Genomic DNA, 20,627 nt, shown 5'->3' on the forward strand with positions numbered 1-20,627 from the left:
TCCCGTGACACAGACGATAAGCTCGAACTATTGCAGAAAGAGACGAGACACGCCTAAAAAGATCACCTGAGCTGATCGCGCAGAAAATCTAGTCGCTATGGCATCGTCTAATCCGTTTCGCAAGAGTGCCGCCATTACGGTAGATTCAGCTTCTTTTCCCAACTCAACATCCTCCGCTGCTTCTCGTTTCCCTGCTCTCGATCAAATTGAAACAGCACCTACTCCTCCGCCTCCGACCAGCTTCCAGCAAGTTGGCTCTTCAACGATTGACTCGAAATCTAAGATTACGAAAAAAGTCCGCGTCCTATCACCCCCGCCGCTGTCTCCCGACTCTCCCGAATGGGCATTTGCGGCACCTTCTATAGCGCAACACACTGCGAACCAACAAAATGAGGACGATCCGTTCGATGCGACGTCTACCGACGATAGCGACCGCGAAATGGTAGCTGCGGCTGCCCGTGGCTATGCTCCGAATGGCGGTCAGGGCATAGGAAACCCATTCAGCAAGACATTACGCAGTGTTGATTCTCCCGTCGCAGAACAAAAGCTTGAGCATGAGCGCAAAGAAGAAGGCCATGCGCTCAAAGCTGGTAATACAGCTAGGAGGTCTCTGGACGTCAATTCTTTCAAACGATTACTGATGACGGGTAATACGGAGTCGGACAAGTCTTCGCCGCCGAAAATCCGACAGTCAATGCCGCCACCAGCCAAGAACACAAAAGACAGACCGTCTGTTTTCCGAAGAATCTCACATGATGATTCCAAAGATATATCGGCCCCCGAGAATGCACTCCAAGAAGCATCTCTCATATCTGAAGAAGCCTCGGATACCCCGGAAGACGATATTGATCAAGAGAACGTTTCTGACTCAAGCGCTTCTGCTCAACTGAGCTCAAAGAACAGCAAGAGACCGCCGCCGCCACCTAGCTCGCGACATGGCAAGTCCATCAAGCTGGATCTGGTTGGTCAAGCATCTCGAGAACCTCTTGCGACACTGTCATCAGATATGAACAAACCGCTTCCGCCCGCGCCAGTGAGAAGAAGCATGGAAGAAGGGGGCGACTCGCCGTTTGACCGTGAAGCAGCTGGCAAAGTTCCAGAGACCGAAGGTGATGTGGGATTAGCATCGCCAGAACCATCAGGCGGCAGCCGAAAGGCGGTTCCTGCACCACCACCTCGACGAGGTCACGCGAGAGGAGAGAGCAAGACCTATGCGTCTGGTCTAGGCTTGACACAGCAGCAATTTGTGCACAATGAAGAGAACTTATCACGGTCATCATCTATAAGATCCCGACCTGAGCACAACCGACGTGACTCACATACAGCAGCACCTCCACCACCGCCACCACCAAGATTTCATCACACCTCGAGACAGTCGATGCAGGTGCCATTGGGGGTGGCCTCAAGCCTCACGGATCTGAGCCAATCGTCATCATCCCCGGCTCCATCCCTGGATGTCGATATGAGCACCACCTCCACGCCATCACAGCTGCATCAATCTTCCACAGTCGAGTTAACACCACCGAGAGGTACGCAATCAGGAACACATCAGCCCGTGACGGTAACGAAATCCTGGGCTCCACCACCACCACCTGCGCGAAACACATCTGTCCGACGACCTGCGAGTATCAGAAGTGTTGACAGCACTAGTCGGCGGATCTCATTCGAAGCAAAACCTCATAATCAGATGGCACCCCCTCCACCACCTCGAAGGCAACGAGGCAGCAGCCGTGGCAGCGTCGATGGACCTCGGAGGACGAGTCTTGATGGTGTAGGGAAGGCTGGATCGAGTCAAGTGGCCGAGGAGGAGCCTGACAGTGTCGCAGCGACAGTCGGCTCGGGTCCCACATCTCCGCAATCGGCAAACGAGCCAGGGAAGAGTGTTGACATCTTGGCTGACCTGGACGCCCTACAACGAGAGGTGGACGCCCTGCGGGGGAAACTGGGATGACGAGGTGCACGTATACATATGAAGGAGATGCATACATGAAAGTGAATGGAAGCATGTTGGAATGCGTTGATGGTTGTACAAAAGAGGAGAGCGTGGCGACATGCAGTCGAAGCTTTAGTCTTGCTGGAGTGGGAGCTTAGGACGGACGGACGAAAGAAGGAAAGAAAGAAAGACAGAACATAATATGTATGGATGTGACATTATGCGGGCGTTTTGATGGACAGGACTCTGGCACGATAGAGTTGTGTGGTTGGTCTTTGTTCTACTTTATCTGTATGGGAAAAGGTGTTGTAGATGAATATCATGATGTCAAGCATGGCGAGTTGATTGAGTTGCCAGAGACAGAAGTTAGCATAATGGAAGTGATGTTTGACGATCATGATGAGAATTGAGGATTGTATGCACTCTGCCGTGCTCTTGGATGACCGTATTGGTGTAGTGCTCGCCTCTACTCAGCCACCAGGACACATACAGTACAGTACACAGCACAACACACACACACACACACACACACACACACTACCGATGGACTTAGATATGAGTCGTCAGGGAGACCCTTGTCATGAGCTAGCAGTTTAGCAGTTTGGCGTCAGAACCCCGAAGGATCCGTGACAGTTGAAACATATGACCATGAAAAGTGTAATTGTTGCTAGTGGGTGAGCACAATATTATCTATTGTGAGTATTTATGAACTCTAATTAACCTCTTACTATTTGTCTATCCTATTCTGTTCCTTTCCATGTGCATATATGTTGTCGTCTGCTCACTCCGTCATGTTGTATTGGGCGACATGATCAACGTGGTGAGAGGGGGGCCTCTCTGTGGCTTGTGATTGGGGGCAATGATCTTCACTGCGACTAGGGGAATTTTGCCAGAGGGCGCACGGGATGGAAGGGTTCTTTTTTTCGAGAAGGTCTGCCAGGGACAAGGATCTTCACTGCTACTGTAAAGGTACCGACACGCGCACTCGTGCGGACGATACCTCTACTACAACAAAGACCAACCAAGGTATCGTCGTCCACTCGATAAGGCGAGTCGGTGAGGGGAAGGGTCAAAGCACGACATATGTACATACCTAGGTATCTATCACTTTATACAGCTTAAAGATATCGAGATACTACAGTACTAGGCTAACGGAACTGTCTGTCCCTAGGTTGTTATGAGTTGGTGACTAATACCATGTACCTGGTTCATATGCCATACCATAATGGACAGGCGGTATATACTAGCAAGTTGATGCAACAGATCCCACTTGGATGGATCCAGACGGCGACAGCGACAGCGACAGCGACCCCTCTTCTTCTTCAAAGGGTCAAACGGGTCGAGCGAGGTACAACTAAGTTAGAGCTAACAAGCTGTAAGTGAGTGAGGGACCTTGTATCATGTATGGATGGATGGAGACGTCCCCATCACGACAGCTCAGCTTGTGTCACGTACGCTCTCTTCTTCCCATGGGCCCTCCCTCTCCCACGGTAATGCAATGCTCTCTCGGTGCATTTACCAATCTATCTGAGGTAGGTATAGTACCTCTTAAACAACCCAGTAAGGTAGCACTCGCCTTATCTTACCTCACTCCTCGTCTGCCTCTCCTCTTCCTCCTCTTCCTCCTCTTCCTCTTACATTATTTCCCTCGCTATTATAACAACATCAACTTCCCTTCTTCTCTGCAAATACTTAAACTCGCCCTTCCCCATAGATCTCGGCATTCTCCTTGACAACAATCCTCTTTAATCAGCATCTCTCTTCTCTTGTCTTCTCTTCCTTCTCTTGTTGGACCCCATCTCTGTATCTAAAGACTCATTTACATTTACATGCCTATTTGTCTCTTCTACCGTCTCACCCGTGCTGTCTCGACCCTCTTCACTTTGACTCTCTCATAAGATACTCGATCAATCAATCTCACTTCCACTCATCACCCAATCTCACAATGTGCTACGCCAACCTCGGAACTCTCATCTGTCAAGCCTGCGGCCGCCGCGTCGGCGAACAACCCGTAGGAACATCACCTTGCCTCACCGTCTGCGGCAAATACGTCTCACGCGTAACTGGCACCGTAGTCAGCGGCGAGTGCGGTGTATGCAGCGATGCAAAAGAGCAGAGGAGCCAAATGACCGTGAGGCTAAACCGGGCTTTCAGCAAGTGACGCACCAGAGCTCCAATGCGGCATTATTCAACCCTCCAAGTCATCTGTAAGGTACCCTACCAGCTGTAAGATAGGATGGTAAGCTCTGCTTACACTATCCGGGGAAAAAAAAAAAAAACAAGACAACCCTGTACTGACATACTTATCAAGAGGCATTCAGGCTCTATCAAGGGCAAAATGGCATTGCCTGCAACTCGGCTCTTACGGGATCGTTATACCCGTACGAAAGCCGGAACTCATACAATGAGGCCATACCGCCCACTAGTTTATTTCTGTTCGATAACATTTCCACGCTTTACAACTCATGGTCTTACGATTTACGGCGGCGTTCACGGCATGATGCTCAGTTTCAGTTTGGTACACGAATTAGATGGAGCATAAGAGTTACTTTCGGCGTTTGACGACAGCAGCAGCCTTTCATTTCTGAGCTGTCCTTGTATTCTCACTACTACTATACCCATGATTACCAACACTACTGCTATTCAATAAATTCACGATAACGACATGCTGCTGCATGTGCTACGCGACAGGGCGTCGTGTGGAGTTATCGTTGTCATGAGACCTTATGTAAACTGACGGTGTACACGAACGAACTAAGGCGACAAGCACGGTAGTGCTGGCTACACATGTAACTGCATTACCGAGGTTTCGAATCGTACTAACTATATTTGATCGAGGGATTGTATGTACTCACCCCTCGAGAAGCAAGAAAACATGGGACCTTGATATGAGAGATCCAAATAAACTCCGCAAAAGATGTCCTAAACTCATACCAAGTTACCTAGACTTAGCAAAGGTATCCTAAACTTATGCCAAGTCACACAAGTCCTTTTGTCATTTAGAATCTAGGTCCTGGATTTCCTTTCCTCCCCTAGCTACCATATGAAGATTGAATAGTATTTGTGCTTATGCTTCTTGATATAATTCTAGACACCGGGCCTCAAGGAGCAAGAAAACATCAAACCTTAATATAAGGTGTCCAAATACACTTAGCAAAAAGTTCCCTAAGCATAGGCGAGATCTACCTAAATATTTTCATCGCTTCGGGTCAAGATCCTAAGTTTTCTTACCTCCTAGCCGGGTCTGTGACACTCGGTACCAAACGATCTCAAATAAATGTTGCTTATTATTCTATATGGCTCAAGTGTTTGATAGCAGGATGCCTCGTCAGATCTGGTCCCTGTCGAGGGATCACAGGCCTACAAGCCCTCGTACAAAAGCCGCCGCAGGCGGTATTGAAGTAAACAAAACAGTGATAGTCCCAAAAAGACTCATTGACAAGCTCGACAAGGCTGCAGCTCGAGGGTCCGTCCGCAACAAGACTGAAGTCGCGATGGCGCTCGAGTTAACACCTAGTGTCACTCCGCGGGTCACGTAGTCGTCCTCGGGCACTCGCAGCCAGCGTAATATGCGCGCCCCGAGCACAGCGCCTAAAATGCCACTGATGATGGCCAATGCAGCAGCAGTGTTAACATCTCCTCCTAGGTTCACAGTCGCGGGGACAGCGAGCGCCAGCGTCAGGCTGCGGGATGCAAAAGCGAGGCTGCGGGCTGCCGAGATGCCGCAGGCGTAGCACAAGGGCGGGTATGCGAGCAGCGAACCAACACTGATTGCAACGTTGGGTATGACAATCGAGATGAAATGAGTACGAAGCTCTCGTCGATACTGAAACATGGGCAAGGCGAGGGCTACGATGCTGGCGTCGAGAAGGGTGCCGAAAACGTCACCGGCGCCGGGGAGAAGATCTTGCTTCGACGTTGCGTTGCGCCATAACTGTATATACTTTGCGCCCGTGCGGTAGGCGTGAAGTGTCGTGGTCAAGCTATCACCGCGAATTGCAGCAAGTGCCCATATGACAAGGACTGTTGCAAGAGACGACACCAAGACTGGATGAAGATATTCTTTCCATTTGGGTGCAACTGACAATGCCCCGAACCAGGCGAGGACATTCACGGCAAGGTGAAGTGGCATAGCATAACCGGTCGAGTAATAGAGAGGAATGCCAATAAAGGCAAACAGTCCTACGAAGATCGCCACATCGAGATTTGCAGAGATACAGGCCGCCCACAACTCAGCCTTTGGCGGTGGCAGAGGAATCTGTGTGAGAACGGTCGTCGGATTGAGAGCTTCAACGGCATTCACTGGGGCTTGACCATTTGCATAGTGATGCTCTTGAAGCCGTAATTGAGGTGGAGTCTGTGGTCGTGAAGGCGCCGCTGACGTTGGCTCCGAGTTCGACGCGGATACAGACATAAGCGGTATTTGAGAGCCAGCTCGACATACGCTCGTGTGACGTGATATACCGGGAGAATTGACATCTCCCGTTGAGAGATCTGGTGTTTGACGGCCGAGTTCTTCAGCGCGTTGAGATCTTGAACGCCTCGAGACACCAAGAGCAAGTTGGAGGCTGCGGGTGATCCAAGCTGCCATAGCCATCATGATAAAGAAGCCAATGACTAGGTTTGTCAGGGAGAGGTCTATATGTGTTCACGAACGGTGACATACCAAATATTGCAATAATGATTATGACTTCAACGATGCCAATGGGTGGACTGAGAGGCAACAGAACGAAAGACGGCGTGAAGAAGATGCCCATCCATCGAAGCGACCAGCCAGCCTAGAAATATCAGACATGGTAACCTCATTATTGAACTATGTAGCAATGGCTTACAGGCACGTCAATGATATTAACCAGCTTTCTTGTCTTGTGAGTACCCAATAATGACTCACTTGCGATAAGAGCAAAGAAGAGCAACATCATGCAGGTAACAGAAGCAGGAAACGAAACATTGAATTTGTAGAATATTGAATCAACTCCAAAATTGATAGCGAGTATTATTGTAATGCCGAGTGGCACATAGAACCAAGCACGGACGAGCTTGGAGCTGTTCTTGTGAGCAGCCTGCATCGTGTTAGCCAAGGGCTCTTCTGATAAGCGATGGACTCACCAATTTGATGGCCTGCATCAATTGCAGAAAGTCACTTGTATCTGCAGCCATTCTGCTCTCAGTATTTTGATAAGGGCCATGATATTGTATCGAGGGAGCGATTGAAGTTAGTTGACCAAGCACCGAATGCCGGAGGACCCTGGTCATGTGCGTTAGCCCGGGCGATCCATCCATTGTATAAGCTAAAGATAAGGCAACATCAACTGTTTCAGTCAAAAGAGATTTATAGAGGCAGAATGAATTCTCCTTTATTTACTGCCTTGTGTCGTATGCATCAGCCCGATTAGCCGAGAAGTCATGATAAAATGCAAGTGACGGACTTCAACCCCCGTGTCATGGGGCTCATGAAAAGGAACTGACGATGCACTTCCTCGGGGGATAAAGCGCCGAGAAGCAGGAACGGCTTTCAGATCGAGGCTCTAGAAGCACAAGATTGCGGCTCCTCACTTTGTTGCTGCGGAAATGTCTTTGCGGATGTGATATTGGAACCCTACATCTCCCTCATATCACGATATACCGACCTTATTCATCACCCCATTATCCCATCATATCTCCCCTCGCTGGCCTTTTGTGAAATATGTGATGTGTGCTCAAGTCGGTCCGATGTTATCAGAGATGGATTCCTCTCCGCCTGGAGAGATAATACAGCCAACAAAGGAAGATACAGGCATCGCGTGTGGCCATCTTAAACCTGGATTCGGAGCGAGCCGAGCACGGAATCACAATCACGCGTCGAGGCATGGAAATACCACGAAAATGCTTCAGCGAAAGATCGAATGCGGATCCGAAGATATAGACGTTGCATTGCATGGGCCGTCGTTCAACTTGACGAGCCAGGAACAGGCGATGCATTCTTGTCCGGAACTGGGATGTCTAGACAATCATCCATGGGTAATGATTCACTGTTGTCTGGTGGGTGTGACGCTGAATTAACACAATATAATACAGCGTTCTGCGCCAGGCTCAAGAAGTTCTCGAAATAGCCCTTACCAACACAGTCCTCTATCTCAACCAGCAACGCCAACAGGTATACTGCACCATCTTGAGAATCGATTTCGACGAGCACAACCCTAGGAATCTCCGTTTGGATCAAGTCGATCAATATCATCAACTTCATTAGTTGAATCAGCAGACGGTTCAACATATCAAGCTGGTAGAGAACGCCGACGAAGGGCACGCGACTCTGAGGTCAATCGTGGTATCTCATCAGCCGAAGATTCGGTGCCGGTCATCTCGGCTCCGGTAGTGGAGGGCGAAGAAGGGACTCGCCAGTTGGCGGCAGCGGGGATAGCCTTGGGAACATTAGACCTCGACCGGTTGAGTCTCATGGCGAGGAACGGCGAGGCCAGAAAAAAGACTGAAGAGGCATAATGCCAATGTCACTGTAATCTTGAGAAACGAGGCGTCAGGGGAGATTTCCTATCCGAGGCAGCTGGTCTGCAACTCTTGTCGATCATTGGATGTGACCATGGATCATTAAATCATTGGGTACGTAGTAAGCTTTGGCTGTGCTTGAGTTGATCGGTATTCAATCAAAAGACACCGATTCATCTATCGGCAAGACCATCTTGGACCCGAAACAATCCAAATTGGGATAATGATTCTCATGTTTCAAGTATCACCTACTCCAATTGGCTATAGTTTCGCTGTCTGCCTCGGTTCCGGGGTCTAAAAGCTGGGGTTTTAGTGACAATCACGGCTCCGGCTCGCGTCGGATGACTTCATCTGGTGGGCTTCAATTGCCGGCGCCCTTTTGCCTGTCAACTCAAGCCTGAGATGCTGTATCTTTAACTACTCAGCGCGCCTCGAGATCTTGATCTGACCCATAACACATCTCCCCATCCAAATCGCCTTTCTCACCATGTTTCGCCCTATCCTCAGACAATGCGCTCGAAGAGCTGCTATTCCTCTGCGACCATGCGCCACAAGGACCTTTGCCTCGGCATCTGGACCTACCTTTAACTGGGAGGATCCTTTGGCCTCGAATAACCTCCTGACTGAAGAGGAGCGTGCAATTGGCGAGACTGCAGAGAGATACTGCCAAGAGCAATTGCTACCCCGCGTTCTACGTAAGTTGTCTCAAACTCGAAATCCAGAAACGCCACACTGACTTTCATGTCTTATAGAGGCCTATCGCGACGAGTCCTACGATCCTAAGATACTCGAGGAGATGGGCGAGCTTGGGCTACTGGGCGCTACGATCGAGGGATATGATTGCGCTGGCGTGTCCTCTGTTGCTGGTGGTTTGATCACACGAGCTGTGGAGAGGGTGGACAGCGGCTACCGATCTGGAATGTCCGTTCAGTCTTCGTTGGTGATGGGTGGTATCTTTGAGCACGGTACTGCAGAGCAGAAGGAGAAGTTCCTACCTCAGATGGCCAAGGGCAAGCTCCTCGGTGCCTTTGGCTTGACAGAACCTAACCACGGCAGTGATCCTGGAAGCATGGAGACAGTGGCAAAGCCTCATCCCACCAAGAAGGGCTACTATTCTCTGAGCGGTTCAAAGACATGGATCACAAACAGCCCTATCGCCGATGTCTTGTTGGTATGGGCAAAGTTGCAAGACACAGGCAAGATTCGAGGTTTCTTGGTGGAGCGCAAGGACTGCCCACCAGGAACTCTCGAGACACCAGCTATCAAGGACAAGAATGGTCTTCGAGCCTCGATCACTGGCATGATCCATCTTGACAACTGTCCTGTGCCAGATGTCAACATGTTCCCCGACGTTGAAGGCCTAAGAGGCCCCTTCAGCTGCCTGAACAACGCTCGATACGGCATTGCCTTGGGCGTCATGGGTGCTCTTGAGGACTGCATCGCCCGTGCCCGAACATACGCCCTCGAGCGCAAGCAATTCAAAGGCAACCCCCTCGCCAAGTACCAACTCGTTCAGAAGAAGCTCGCCGACGCGACAACAGATGCCGCCTACGGCACACTCGCCGCCATCCAGGTTGGCCGTCTCAAGGACGAGGGTAAGGCTACGCCCGAGATGATCAGCATGGTGAAGCGACAGAACTGCGATACGGCCCTCAAAAACGCACGAGTCCTCCAGGAGATCTTTGGAGGCAATGCTGCGAGTGATGAGTACATGATTGGCCGACATGTGGCGAATCTCTATGTGACACAGACTTATGAGGGCCAGAGTGACATTCACAGTGAGTTTACCTGTATGACGGGCGTGATTATTGCTAACCATATTGCAGGCCTTATCTTGGGACGTGCTATTACTGGTATTCAGGCATTCGTGTAAACAAGGAGTGATTGGTCAGGAGGTGATATAAAAGAACCATTGAGGTTCATACCCGTGTTATAGATGCTTGGAAATCAAGCATACGGTTTCCAGTGCAGGACATTAGCCAATCGTTTAATCTGGCTTAGATGGCCTTAGAACAGTACAGTAGCATGACTTTGACGAATGACAAAAGACAGTTCACGAGAATATCATTTGCTAAGTGTTCTTGCTCTGAAGTCGTGGGCTTAGATGCTTGGTGTTTAATACCCACTCGGCCTGGATTATTACCAAACTGAACCCTCACCTTAGAATCAGTGACGTCGTTGTCTCTAGTGGGACTGTCATTAAATTGGCCAGTGCGAAGTGGCTACAACTGTGTACTTGGTGTGACTGCAACTATCGACCACCAAGTGAAGCCGTCAAGTCCCGCGTCCGCTTCCGGTCCCGGGGCCGGGCTCGGCAGCGTTAATTCAGGTACTGTATGCATCTGAATTCCTGCCGTCATTCCCGTGGCAATAATGGAGAGGGAGGCTAGCTCAAGTTTGTATATATAATCACTACATGAATCATGAGTCAACGTGTGGTCAAGTACTATGAGGAAGCATCTGGAAGTTATGGCAAAGGCGAAAAGTCGATAGGTGCTGTAGGTACTCTCTCAAACTTTCCCCTGCTGGCCTCGACCGCCACGTGAGTAGTATTACTCACCGCTGCCAAATCTTGCGCTGAACCTGAGGTTGAATGCCTAAATCTGAAGGGAGTACAGATTCGTGAATGCTGTATAATCTTATTGTCATGAGTAAATAAGCATCGAAATCAGGCTAGGTACGGTTCATGAAAGCCAAGCCCGCTACGGGTGCCCTCCACTGTATCAGGGCCCAACGTAAAAATCTGTAGCCAACTGTTAGTGCTCGGGTACCGCTAAACACTGATTCGCCCTCACGCAGTGGCGGTGTCAGCTGTGGCCCAGTCACAGGCGATGGAGGGCCTAAAAAAATCCTCCACTGACTTTTCGGGCTGCCACTCCCGTCTGGTCTCGTCTGGACGGGAGGTGCCAGCGCAGCCACTCTCCAGTCAGTCCAAGCCAGCCCAGTCCAGTCACTAACTGACCCGGGCACGTACCATCACAGCACCGCACAGCACAGCACGCACGCATTCACTCACCCGCTTCCTTCCTTCCCTCCTGCTCCGCTTCTGGGTCTCTCTGTCTTTGTTGACCCTCCTTCCCCTTCTTCCCTACCCCCCCATTTGAACGAACCATCTTCCTCCAAATCCCGCCTCTCTCTCCTACTTTCTTCAGCCTCGACTGAATTTCTTTTACGCTTACATACTCCGACTTTCCAAACAACTTTCTACCACAAACATCCATCGTAAAACAGTCTCCGTGCACTGTTTTCTACCCCGGACGATCCTTTACATCGATCGTTATTGTGCGTCCTTTCCTTCGAAACCTTCCTTCCCGACCGCTCGTCCTGCTCTGCAACCCTTCGACTAACGTCTTTGTCCAACCTAGAACGTCCGCGATACCTCGCAACAAACTCTTTAGATACCCCCTCTACATATCACAAAATGGCTCTTAAGCGCATTAACAAGGAGCTCACTGATCTCGGCCGGTAAGTTCACTCTCTTCACAGGTCTGAGGGGTCAACCAGAATGCCCAAAGACGTCAGGTGGGGGCACTTGGTAAGCGGGGTCCTCAGTGACGACCGGCGATGCCAAAGCCCTCGATGACTTCAAAACCTCATGGCTCTTTTCTCTTGATGAACTTGTGCTGACTTTTCTCGTGCAGAGATCCACCCTCTTCTTGCTCTGCCGGCCCTGTCGGCGAGGATTTGGTAGGCATCACCCCTCCCCCACATTGACAACCACGTGGCTGTCAAAGGCGTCATGGCTGCCGCAAACCTCTTCCCAGGACGAACGAGATATCATTTTTTGAACGTACGGCTAACGAATCTCAATAGTTCCACTGGCAAGCTACTATTATGGGACCTGTAAGTTGACTTCTCCTGTGCTTCTGGATGCGCTGCCTGCTGAGATGGCTCACGGGTGTGGTGAAGCCCGCACGCCGGTGCAGCTGCATCTGCATCCAACGAACAATCACAAGAACAAAGTGGCTGACCCGACCTCACAGAGTGACTCTCCATACTCCGGCGGTGTCTTCTTCCTGGCCATTCACTTCCCTACCGACTACCCTTTCAAGCCTCCCAAGGTCAACTTCACTACTCGCATCTACCACCCCAACATCAACTCCAATGGTAGCATCTGCCTGGATATTCTGCGTGACCAGTGGAGTCCTGCGTTGACCATCTCTAAAGGTACGTTTGATGTGAGAACCCTTTTGGCCTAGGCCTCTTGCTGACGTATATACCAGTCCTTCTGTCCATCTGCTCGATGTTGACAGACCCCAACCCTGACGATCCTCTTGTGCCCGAGATTGCCCATGTCTATAAGACTGACCGACCCCGATACGAGGCCACAGCTCGGGAGTGGACTCGAAAGTATGCAATCTAGAGCGAATACCAGGGCCGGTGCGGTTAGACTCGGGGTGGTTTCATCTCCCCTATCATGAAGCGACGTGAAACGAACGAGTGAAAGCTTCGTATGCTGTTGCGAAATGTCTGTTAGTCGGCGATACCTACATGGGTGCTTTGCCTGAACCAGGGCTTTGATTGCGATTATTAGGCAATGAGCGACGATACGAAGCGACCTGAGGGGGGGAACAACTCCAGACAACAGACTAGTCTAGGCAGGGATATCATGCGGCTGGATGTTGGGTTTGCATTGACGATGTGTTTTTGGCATCCAGAAACAAGCAGCGTATACAATTTGTCTCTCTATTTGCTATATCTTCGGTGCTTCTGTTGTGTTGATTCCGAATCTCGGTGACATTGTGAAGTTTGATTTGAAGACTCCAAAGTAATGGCCTAATGGGTGATGATGAAGCGCCAGCATATGGCGATCCGCACACAAAGGATACATCATGGTGAAAGCTGGCGGCTACTTATGCTGAGATTGGTGTGATTAGGCGCCGACAGGATTGAGGCTGGTTGACACGACTGGTAATATGACGGGCGCTAGTGGTCAGGAACTCGGGGCTCATCGAGCATAGATCAGGATGGAGATCACAAGGGAGATTTACTTACAGTTGGTCCAGAGCGTTTCTATAGGTAATGTGAAGAATCTGTGTGGAAGTTGTGGATGAAATACCAAACCGAAGTCGCATGAGATTGGTTCGTCAGATAGCTGGAGTTTGTATGGAAATACGAGCTGTCCAGATAGGCCATGATGATGACGAATGTGCTTGGAGATGGCACATGTCTTGGAAGAGAAGTGAAACGCGGCAGAGACAAAGCTGGAACGATGTGATATAGGCAGAGATTTGATATATTCCGTTGTTTCTGAGATAGATATGAGTGGGGGTTGGTTGTTTAAGAGCGGCTCTTGGACTATGGAGCAGTGTTTGGGATCTAGTATAGAGGAAAGTTAAAGAGTTGCTCTGTTATAGCTACTGATGTACGCACGCTGTATTGGATGTCCTATTATATGAGAAGGGATAGTGATAATGCCAAGATGTGATATCCAAACAACTAATTGCTTGTGCATTCAAGGGTCATGTCATTATATGGGATAGATAATGATAGACTTGCAGGGGAATGATAAGACAGCCAAGCACTACTGGGCAAGTCATATAGAAAGATTCATTCATCAATATCATCTCGATAGCATCACAATCGTCAGTTGAACAATGAAGCTGTTGCTCTGTATCGTGCGAATAGTTGAGGTGCCTCAATGGTCGTGCCATTCATGGGTCGAGAATTAGAGTCTTTTGCTCCACTCTCGGTGAGACATGCCAGGGATGGCCAAGTCTTGTCCAACCTGTAACACCGGGGTTTCAGACGAGAACAAGCGTTGGCGATGGCCAATCACAGACTACCATTGCTGAGTTGACAGTGAACGACTCGTGCTGGCTTCTGCTAGAGATGCAGACGGAGAGTTACTTGTAATAGTATTTCACTCGAGAGGCTCTCAAAGTTCCAATAACTAGTAAAAACTCAAAGAATAACTACCATTACTCAGATAGAGCAGAGCCAGTTGTAAAAGTTCATGACTACATACTACAGCCCCTGAGGCAGAGTCTGATCGGTTGAACCATGCCTGATACATGACAACTCCTTAAATGGCGTGTTGTCCAAACCCACGTCTCGCTCTCCCACATCTCGACTCGAGTCTGTGTGAATCTACTCTCTACAGCCTCTCGCTAGAATCTTTAGGTGCATGCCAAGCGCTAACCCCGGACACTCGCCGTCTGTGCCTGGTATCAAGTCCGGTCGCCAAACTCCGTTTTTATTCCTCTACAAGAGAGACCACGCAAATAAAATCATCTCATTCATGTTTTAGGGCCCCTCGAGTTTCGACGGCTCGAATTTCCCTTTTTCCTCTTCCGCTTCTTTAGACCCTTGCCCTGCCTCCTCTCGTCTTCTCTCCCTTATTCACTCTCTTGTTTTTTCTGTCGACAAGTCATGGTTCGATGAGAAGTTGTGTTTCTTTTAATCTTGAGGCTCTAGACAGCATTTATTCTACTTCTTGTCTATATTATACTATTTAAACTGTTTCATTTGACTACGGAAATTCTACTGTTCAGCTGGTTCTGAATAATCGACACTATCGTTCAGGGTGGTTATTGATTGGGTTTCGAGGAACGAGGAGCGGCAATACGACGACCAACACCTATCGAAGGAAAAACCGGACAATTTTCAGTCGGTTGACCCAACAGACTCAACTCACCCTCGCTCAAGATGAGCTATCAGATGCAGGATTGGGGAGAGAAACCCTCAGAGCGATCACGATGGACTCCCCTAACGCGAATGCTGCTATCGGGTGAGATGACCCAAGAGAAGCAACAGGAACTATCGTCAAGAGAAAAGTTTGATCGCTGGATGATCAACGAGGGTTATCGAAGATTGTGAGTCCGCTGGCACGTTACAGTGAAGTGAGTGATTCAGACTAACATGCTGCAGCTTCGTCTTTGTCTTTATGCTTCTTCACGCACTCATCTTCTCCTTCGCATGCGTCCACTACTCTCAAAAAGATAGTCTCAAGTCCTCCAATGAGCTCTTCGGCTTCACCTTCGTCATAGCTCGTTCAGCCGCTCTGGTCCTTCATGTCGACGTCGCCATCATTCTCTTCCCCGTCTCTCGAACCCTCATCTCGCTCCTTCGACAGACACCTCTCAATGGCATCCTCCAGTTCGACAAGAACATCACCTTCCACATCGTCACCGCATGGTCCATCGTCTTCTGGTCTTGGGTTCATACCATTGCCCACTGGAATAACTTTGCGCAGGTCGCCATCAAGTACAAGCTTGGTATCTACGGCTGGTTGGTTGCCAATTTTGTGTCTGGACCTGGTTGGACTGGCTATGTTATGCTTATTGCGCTGATGGGTATGGTTCTCACATCGACCGAGAAGCCTCGACGAGCAAACTTTGAGCGTTTCTGGTATACTCACCACATGTTCATCGTTTTCTTCTTCTTCTGGTCTATCCACGGAGCTTTCTGCATGATTCAACCAGACGTTGCGCCGTTCTGCACTAGTGTTGGCGCATCGGCGGTTGGAGTCTTTTGGCAATACTGGATGTACAGCGGTTTCATTTACCTGGCCGAGCGTATCGCACGCGAGGTGCGAGGTCGTCACAGGACATACATCACAAAGGTCATTCAACATCCCAGCAATGTTTGCGAGATCCAGATGAAGAAGGAGCACACAAAGACGCGAGCTGGACAGTACATATTCTTGTGCTGCCCTGCCGTCTCGCTGTGGCAGTACCATCCTTTCACTTTAACCAGTGCCCCCGAGGAGGACTACATCTCAGTCCATATTCGTTGCGTGGGTGACTTCACCAAGGAGCTTTCCAAGGCTTTGGGTTGCGACTGGAGCAAGAAGAGGGAACCCGGTGGCAACGATTCTAGCAAAGTCGTTGGTTTGACTGGACGCGACTCCGAGATCGATCCAGCTATCCGCCGTGTTCTCCCCAGAGTCTACGTCGACGGTCCTTTTGGTTCTGCCTCCGAAGATGTCTTCAAGTACGAAGTTTCGGTGCTTGTTGGTGCAGGTATCGGCGTTACACCGTTCGCCTCCATCCTCAAGTCCATCTGGTACCGAATGAACTATCCCCAGAAAAAGACACGCCTAGCCAAGGTCTACTTCTTCTGGATTTGCCGTGACTTTGACTCCTTCGAGTGGTTCCGCTCACTGCTTCTGGCAGTCGAAGCGCAGGATCTGGACCACCGTATTGAGATTCACACGTACCTCACAGCCAAGATCAAGGCCGACGATGCGACAAACATTATGATCAACGATGCCAACGCCGATAAGGACACCATCACTGGTCTGCGCAGCCCGACAAACTTTGGCAGACCCAACTGGGATATGATCTTCAGAGGTATCAGGAAGCTGCACAGTCCTGCTGAGGCGGGTGTGTTCTTCTGTGGACCCAAGGGGTTGGGAAGTTCGCTGCATACGTATTGTAACAAGTACACCGAGCCTGGGTAAGTTTCTATACTGTCATTGATATGTGAGAGCAGAACTTCGGCTAACTTGATGCAGATTCTCTTTCGTTTGGGGCAAGGAGAACTTCTAAACTTTGTCTCTACTAATTTCATTCAAGTCTAGGCAAGCGGATAGTCAAGTTTGTAATAGTAAAAGGAATACGACGCATGGGGTAGATTTACTGCAAGACCATCCATACCTGGTCTATGTTCTCGTTGAGTTATCATTTTAATACCGTAGAAACAGATGTTGCATCTCACCAACCAATATAACTTTTTTTTTTGACAAGACCAGCCGCATATTTCCTGTCCACTATTGATTAAGGACTGTACTCCGTTTGTTATGGGGAGCGCAGTGCAAAGCTCGTGATTGAATCGAGGCGCAGCTGAAGAAACTGACCACTTGGAGTGCTGACGTTGGACTCTGCATTCCATCCATGCCACATCTGACCCAGATCTCGTCTGAAACGTTTCACAAGCCTGGAAAGTATCCTATAGCCACAGCTGACTGTTTTGAATATAGAATCCTAAAGACGATTCTTACTCAGAGTTGCGGGTGTAACGGCAGATGAGAGTGATGCTCCCGCTCGATCTTGATCATCTCGGACAATGTCTGATTCACCGAAGATTTGAAGCGTCAGTAATCAGAGACCGAGACAACATGCCATGACCAAGAATTTCATGCAGGGTCTAGACGTGGGATGCAGAGTCGAAAATAACATTTTTAGACAACGACTGATATGTGCATGTCTCACGACCCAGCAACGTGTTCGAATTGTACCAAGACCGGCCGAGTGGCTGGAGATATGATAGGGAGAGGGATGCACCGATATAGAGACGGGAAAGGCTTTTAAGATGCATGGTTGTATTTCATTATGGATGTTGCATGTATCGTATGCATGTGTCCATGTGCAGTTGTGCTGACGGTCAGGCCGATGCAACCATCCATCCATTCAGAGAGAGTTAGTTGATAAAGACCCTGAAGATCTGACGCTCAAAATCTAATTAACAGTGATCGTGGCCGTGTCAATATCGGGTACGGAAAGTTAATCAAGAAGAGGCCTCGCTAAGACTCGAAGCCCTTGTCAATTCTATCTCAGCTCAATCACAATGACAGTGAGTGACTAGCATCCAATTCCGTGGTTGACCCAACGGAAATCGAAACAAATTGGATGGCAGAAGGGTTCCATTTTTGGGTCAGACCCTGAGGGAGGTGCCCGAGTCGCTGAGCCTCGTTCGTTGGACCCGGGCCCGTCATTTCTTCAGTGGATGCCCCGCCCCGCCGCGTCGCTAGTACAGGCCACTTCAATCAGAAGTCCGCTGGAACCTCGCTAGCCTGCCAAAATACGAACTGCCCTGGGACTTTGTTACTCATGACCACTCGGGAGATTGATGTCATTCAAAGTGTCAGGGCGATCGAGTGCCATGTGATTGGAATTAGATTAGATTCACTAGAACATTCAATTTGTGCTCCCAGTTTGACAGTTACAGATACATCTCTACTTTATCTATCCGTATACTGTTGAGAAGTCGAGGTAGCATCAAACTGATCCAATCCAATCAATGCACACTCAGGAACACACAAGCAACACACAAGCATAAACGGTTCAACGCCTCTTTCTTAGCTTTTCGCGCCACTTCCCTGTTGGATGGTAGCTGTCGATAGTCTGCAGCAACCAAAGCTAGAAGAAAAAAAAAGTCTCAAATTGTGAAAAAATTCCCTCCATCAAATCCTCTTCGTCACTCTTGGTGCTTGGTTATTCGAAACTACAGGCGATTATCATTTCTGGGCATCTGTCACGTTTTTGCCTCGCTCTGTAAAGATCAGCAGGAGATGCATTGACGACAGGTCCACGTTACTTGCGCATCGTGTATACCTCGTAAATAGAACACTAACAATCTCAAAGGAGTTGGGGTGCAGCGCCATGACAAACGAGCTAGGCCGTAAGGGGTACCTGGCCAGGGGCTCTAATGCCCATTTTGTCTGCTGTACAAATTGCGAGGTCAATCCCGGGCAGCATGCCACGAACGTGTTGCACCGTCGAGCCTCTAAATGAGGCTGTAGAAAGGCTTTTTCACTGTTGATATCACCTCTCCCGTCTAATATTGTATAATTGCTTATCATCGGTAAACCGTTGACCGTTTCACTGTAACAATCCAAACATTGTCATTCGTCAACTGAAATCGTGGCTCCCCCAATCAACAGTCTTCAATGCATGGAGTTCGCTGTCAAAAGTGCAAGGATTCAGTACTTCGCCACTAAGTACCCTCTACATTTTAGAGCCCGTCCCCCCCGTACTGTACACGCAACTCGCTCGCTGCAGCAAGCAAATTTTTAGTGTGGCCGGCGTCGCGCAAATCCGCTCTTCCCGCGCCATTCATTCCCAGTCCCTCCCGTCGTCCCCTTCATCACGAGCCTGGGTCCCCCGTCTCTCGTTCTGGTCATTCACTGACTGTAGCAACTGGCACGCACTGCTACTACAAACTTACTACGCCTCTTCTTTCATCCTCCGTTTTCCTTCTCGTCTCACCCAAACTAACACAATACGAGTCGAGTAGTTATTCACTAGAATACTGCTTGGTCCTGCTCCTACTGTTTTCTAACACTCGTTACTATCTCCCTTTTTTCTTCTTCCTCTATTCTTTTTCCTTTTTGTCCTTTGCTTTACTTCACGTGCCTTCGCTGTTTGCTGCCGCGCGTGCCTTTCGTACTCCTTATCCACATCGCACAAGCCGAGATAATCCAGCGACATTTTGCTCGACTTTTACCACCGCTTGCGCCCTCTCCCCCTATCAGACACGAGACACTAGAGACCTCTTTATTTGAGACGGTCGCTGCTTTTCCTTGATTGGATTTGTCGTTCCTTGTGCCGAACCCTCCCGGGTACTCCTTCGTCTCCTTACCCGCCGTCAACCATCACCTTACATCGACGGCTTGATTGAATTGACGACAACACCGACCGTTCAAGATGCAGCTTCGACGATTTTTGCTTCTGGGCATGCTCCTCGGAGCCGAGGCCACTCAACTCGTTGCCCGCCAAAATTCCAACTCCGACTCTGCTGCCGCTCCCTCAACCGATTCCTCTCCCGCGAGTACTGCTGCAGCCGATCCTACGAGCGACGACTCGGCTGCCACTACTGCAGCAGAACCTACTACCGCCGCCCAACCTACCGACGATTCTAGTACCGCCGACGGATCTACTTCTGATGGATCTTCCGATGGAGGCTCAACCACAGCTGAGGATGTCGTAGTTACCAAGACGGTGACTGTCACTGATGCCGATGCCAAGACCGTGAGCCGTCAGACTACTGTGATGAAGACAATTACATCCACTGTTATCGTTACGGCGACTGCGTTCGATACCAAGACTGTTACTAGCAGCGACGCTGAGACCGCAACGACCACGACCTACGTTACCTCTACGCAGTGGGCCAACGAGAAGCGTGCCCTTGATTTGGCCCCTCGAACCATTGGCGGTGTTGAACTCGTTGCCCCTGCTCTGCCTACCTATACTACTACCACCAGTGCTCCTCCTCACTTCAACGCCCAAATCGAGGGCGAACACTACGGTCTCCGAGCCTTCCGACGAGGTCTTCACAAGCGTGCCACCTCCACCACCACCGTTACTGTGACTGAGGGCGGTGGCGACTCCGATACCACTGTCTTCAACACTATTTCTCGAACCGTTATTTCCACCGTCAGCAGCCAGACCAAGGTTACCAAGACCATCACCGAGACCGAGCAAGCAGGTGCTAGTACCACCGTCACTGTCACCAGCACCCTGTTGTCACATCTACTAGAGTGACCACG

At 49.7% G+C, this 20,627-nt stretch overlaps 8 protein-coding genes across 11 annotated transcripts in view; 7 read left to right on the forward strand and 1 right to left on the reverse strand.

Moving 5' to 3' along the window:
- Nucleotides 1–97: 97 nt before the first annotated feature.
- On the forward strand, nucleotides 98–1,951 carry FVEG_11472 (hypothetical protein; the record flags this gene model as incomplete). The annotated part of the gene is made up of 1 exon (XM_018900742.1): nucleotides 98–1,951. The coding sequence occupies one exon, from the start codon at nucleotides 98–100 to the stop codon at nucleotides 1,949–1,951; it is 1,854 nt and encodes a 617-aa protein (XP_018759069.1).
- Nucleotides 1,952–2,621: 670 nt separating this feature from the next.
- FVEG_11473 (hypothetical protein) lies at nucleotides 2,622–4,828 on the forward strand. Of its 2 annotated transcripts, XM_018900744.1 has the most exons (3): nucleotides 2,622–3,030; nucleotides 3,105–4,140; nucleotides 4,245–4,828. In XM_018900744.1, the coding sequence occupies exon 2, from the start codon at nucleotides 3,334–3,336 to the stop codon at nucleotides 3,664–3,666; it is 333 nt and encodes a 110-aa protein (XP_018759071.1). In that variant the 5' UTR covers nucleotides 2,622–3,030; nucleotides 3,105–3,333; the 3' UTR covers nucleotides 3,667–4,140; nucleotides 4,245–4,828. The 2 variants fall into 2 exon arrangements, with proteins under 2 accessions (XP_018759071.1, XP_018759070.1); XM_018900743.1 differs by having other exon boundaries at nucleotides 2,622–4,140.
- On the reverse strand, nucleotides 4,487–8,621 carry FVEG_11474 (hypothetical protein). 2 transcript variants are annotated; one of them, XM_018900745.1, is made up of 4 exons: nucleotides 7,043–8,621; nucleotides 6,766–6,996; nucleotides 6,600–6,711; nucleotides 4,487–6,550 (listed from the first exon to the last, which is right to left on the reverse strand). In XM_018900745.1, exons 1-4 carry the CDS (start codon nucleotides 7,214–7,216, stop codon nucleotides 5,286–5,288), a joined length of 1,782 nt encoding a protein of 593 aa, XP_018759072.1. In that variant the 5' UTR covers nucleotides 7,217–8,621; the 3' UTR covers nucleotides 4,487–5,285. The 2 variants fall into 2 exon arrangements, with proteins under 2 accessions (XP_018759072.1, XP_018759073.1); XM_018900746.1 differs by having other exon boundaries at nucleotides 6,600–6,996.
- On the forward strand, nucleotides 7,930–8,413 carry FVEG_11475 (hypothetical protein; the record flags this gene model as incomplete). The annotated part of the gene is made up of 2 exons (XM_018900747.1): nucleotides 7,930–7,933; nucleotides 8,163–8,413. The coding sequence occupies 2 exons, from the start codon at nucleotides 7,930–7,932 to the stop codon at nucleotides 8,411–8,413; spliced, it is 255 nt and encodes an 84-aa protein (XP_018759074.1).
- A 62-nt stretch (nucleotides 8,622–8,683) lies between the features above and the next one.
- On the forward strand, nucleotides 8,684–10,289 carry FVEG_11476 (glutaryl-CoA dehydrogenase; the record flags this gene model as incomplete). The annotated part of the gene is made up of 3 exons (XM_018900748.1): nucleotides 8,684–9,111; nucleotides 9,169–10,194; nucleotides 10,243–10,289. Exons 1-3 carry the CDS (start codon nucleotides 8,904–8,906, stop codon nucleotides 10,287–10,289), a joined length of 1,281 nt encoding a protein of 426 aa, XP_018759075.1. The 5' UTR covers nucleotides 8,684–8,903.
- Nucleotides 10,290–11,290: 1,001 nt separating this feature from the next.
- On the forward strand, nucleotides 11,291–13,875 carry FVEG_11477 (ubiquitin-conjugating enzyme E2-16 kDa). The gene is made up of 6 exons (XM_018900749.1): nucleotides 11,291–11,698; nucleotides 11,782–11,881; nucleotides 12,058–12,103; nucleotides 12,230–12,259; nucleotides 12,400–12,583; nucleotides 12,640–13,875. The coding sequence occupies exons 2-6, from the start codon at nucleotides 11,838–11,840 to the stop codon at nucleotides 12,777–12,779; spliced, it is 444 nt and encodes a 147-aa protein (XP_018759076.1). The 5' UTR covers nucleotides 11,291–11,698; nucleotides 11,782–11,837; the 3' UTR covers nucleotides 12,780–13,875.
- Nucleotides 13,876–14,456: 581 nt separating this feature from the next.
- Nucleotides 14,457–17,110, forward strand: FVEG_11478 (NADPH oxidase). Of its 2 annotated transcripts, XM_018900750.1 has the most exons (3): nucleotides 14,457–15,231; nucleotides 15,287–16,816; nucleotides 16,875–17,110. In XM_018900750.1, the coding sequence occupies exons 1-3, from the start codon at nucleotides 15,065–15,067 to the stop codon at nucleotides 16,906–16,908; spliced, it is 1,731 nt and encodes a 576-aa protein (XP_018759077.1). In that variant the 5' UTR covers nucleotides 14,457–15,064; the 3' UTR covers nucleotides 16,909–17,110. The 2 variants fall into 2 exon arrangements, with proteins under 2 accessions (XP_018759077.1, XP_018759078.1); XM_018900751.1 differs by lacking the exon at nucleotides 14,457–15,231 and having other exon boundaries at nucleotides 15,258–16,816.
- Nucleotides 17,111–19,785: 2,675 nt separating this feature from the next.
- The window catches only part of FVEG_11479 (hypothetical protein), a gene marked incomplete at both ends in the record, with an annotated part of 1,651 nt that continues 809 nt past the window's right edge, over nucleotides 19,786–20,627 (forward strand). Inside the window, one exon of the mRNA XM_018900752.1 lies at nucleotides 19,786–20,618. Within this exon, the coding sequence (XP_018759079.1) occupies nucleotides 19,786–20,618 (833 nt within the window). The remainder of the gene's footprint in view (nucleotides 20,619–20,627) is intronic.

The sequence above is a fragment of the Fusarium verticillioides genome, chromosome 7 (assembly GCF_000149555.1).
Source record: "Fusarium verticillioides 7600 chromosome 7, whole genome shotgun sequence".
In the NCBI taxonomy this organism is placed as follows: domain Eukaryota; kingdom Fungi; phylum Ascomycota; class Sordariomycetes; order Hypocreales; family Nectriaceae; genus Fusarium; species Fusarium verticillioides.

Excerpts from the sequence above, each read along its gene's own strand:
- FVEG_11474 (XM_018900745.1), bottom strand. The coding sequence starts at position 7,216 with ATGGATGGATCGCCCGGGCTAACGCACATGACCAGGGTCCTCCGGCAT. Across the intron at positions 6,997-7,042 it reads TGATGCAGGCCATCAAATTG|GCTGCTCACAAGAACAGCTC; the intron begins GTGAGTCCATCG and ends AACACGATGCAG. Across the intron at positions 6,551-6,599 it reads AATCATTATTGCAATATTTG|TCATTGGCTTCTTTATCATG; the intron begins GTATGTCACCGT and ends TGACAAACCTAG.
- FVEG_11478 (XM_018900750.1), top strand. The coding sequence starts at position 15,065 with ATGAGCTATCAGATGCAGGATTGGGGAGAGAAACCCTCAGAGCGATCA. Across the intron at positions 15,232-15,286 it reads AACGAGGGTTATCGAAGATT|CTTCGTCTTTGTCTTTATGC; the intron begins GTGAGTCCGCTG and ends AACATGCTGCAG. Across the intron at positions 16,817-16,874 it reads AACAAGTACACCGAGCCTGG|ATTCTCTTTCGTTTGGGGCA; the intron begins GTAAGTTTCTAT and ends AACTTGATGCAG.
- FVEG_11477 (XM_018900749.1), top strand. The coding sequence starts at position 11,838 with ATGGCTCTTAAGCGCATTAACAAGGAGCTCACTGATCTCGGCCG. Across the intron at positions 11,882-12,057 it reads GAGCTCACTGATCTCGGCCG|AGATCCACCCTCTTCTTGCT; the intron begins GTAAGTTCACTC and ends TTTCTCGTGCAG. Across the intron at positions 12,104-12,229 it reads GCCCTGTCGGCGAGGATTTG|TTCCACTGGCAAGCTACTAT; the intron begins GTAGGCATCACC and ends GAATCTCAATAG.
- FVEG_11473 (XM_018900743.1), top strand. The coding sequence starts at position 3,334 with ATGTATGGATGGATGGAGACGTCCCCATCACGACAGCTCAGCTTGTGT.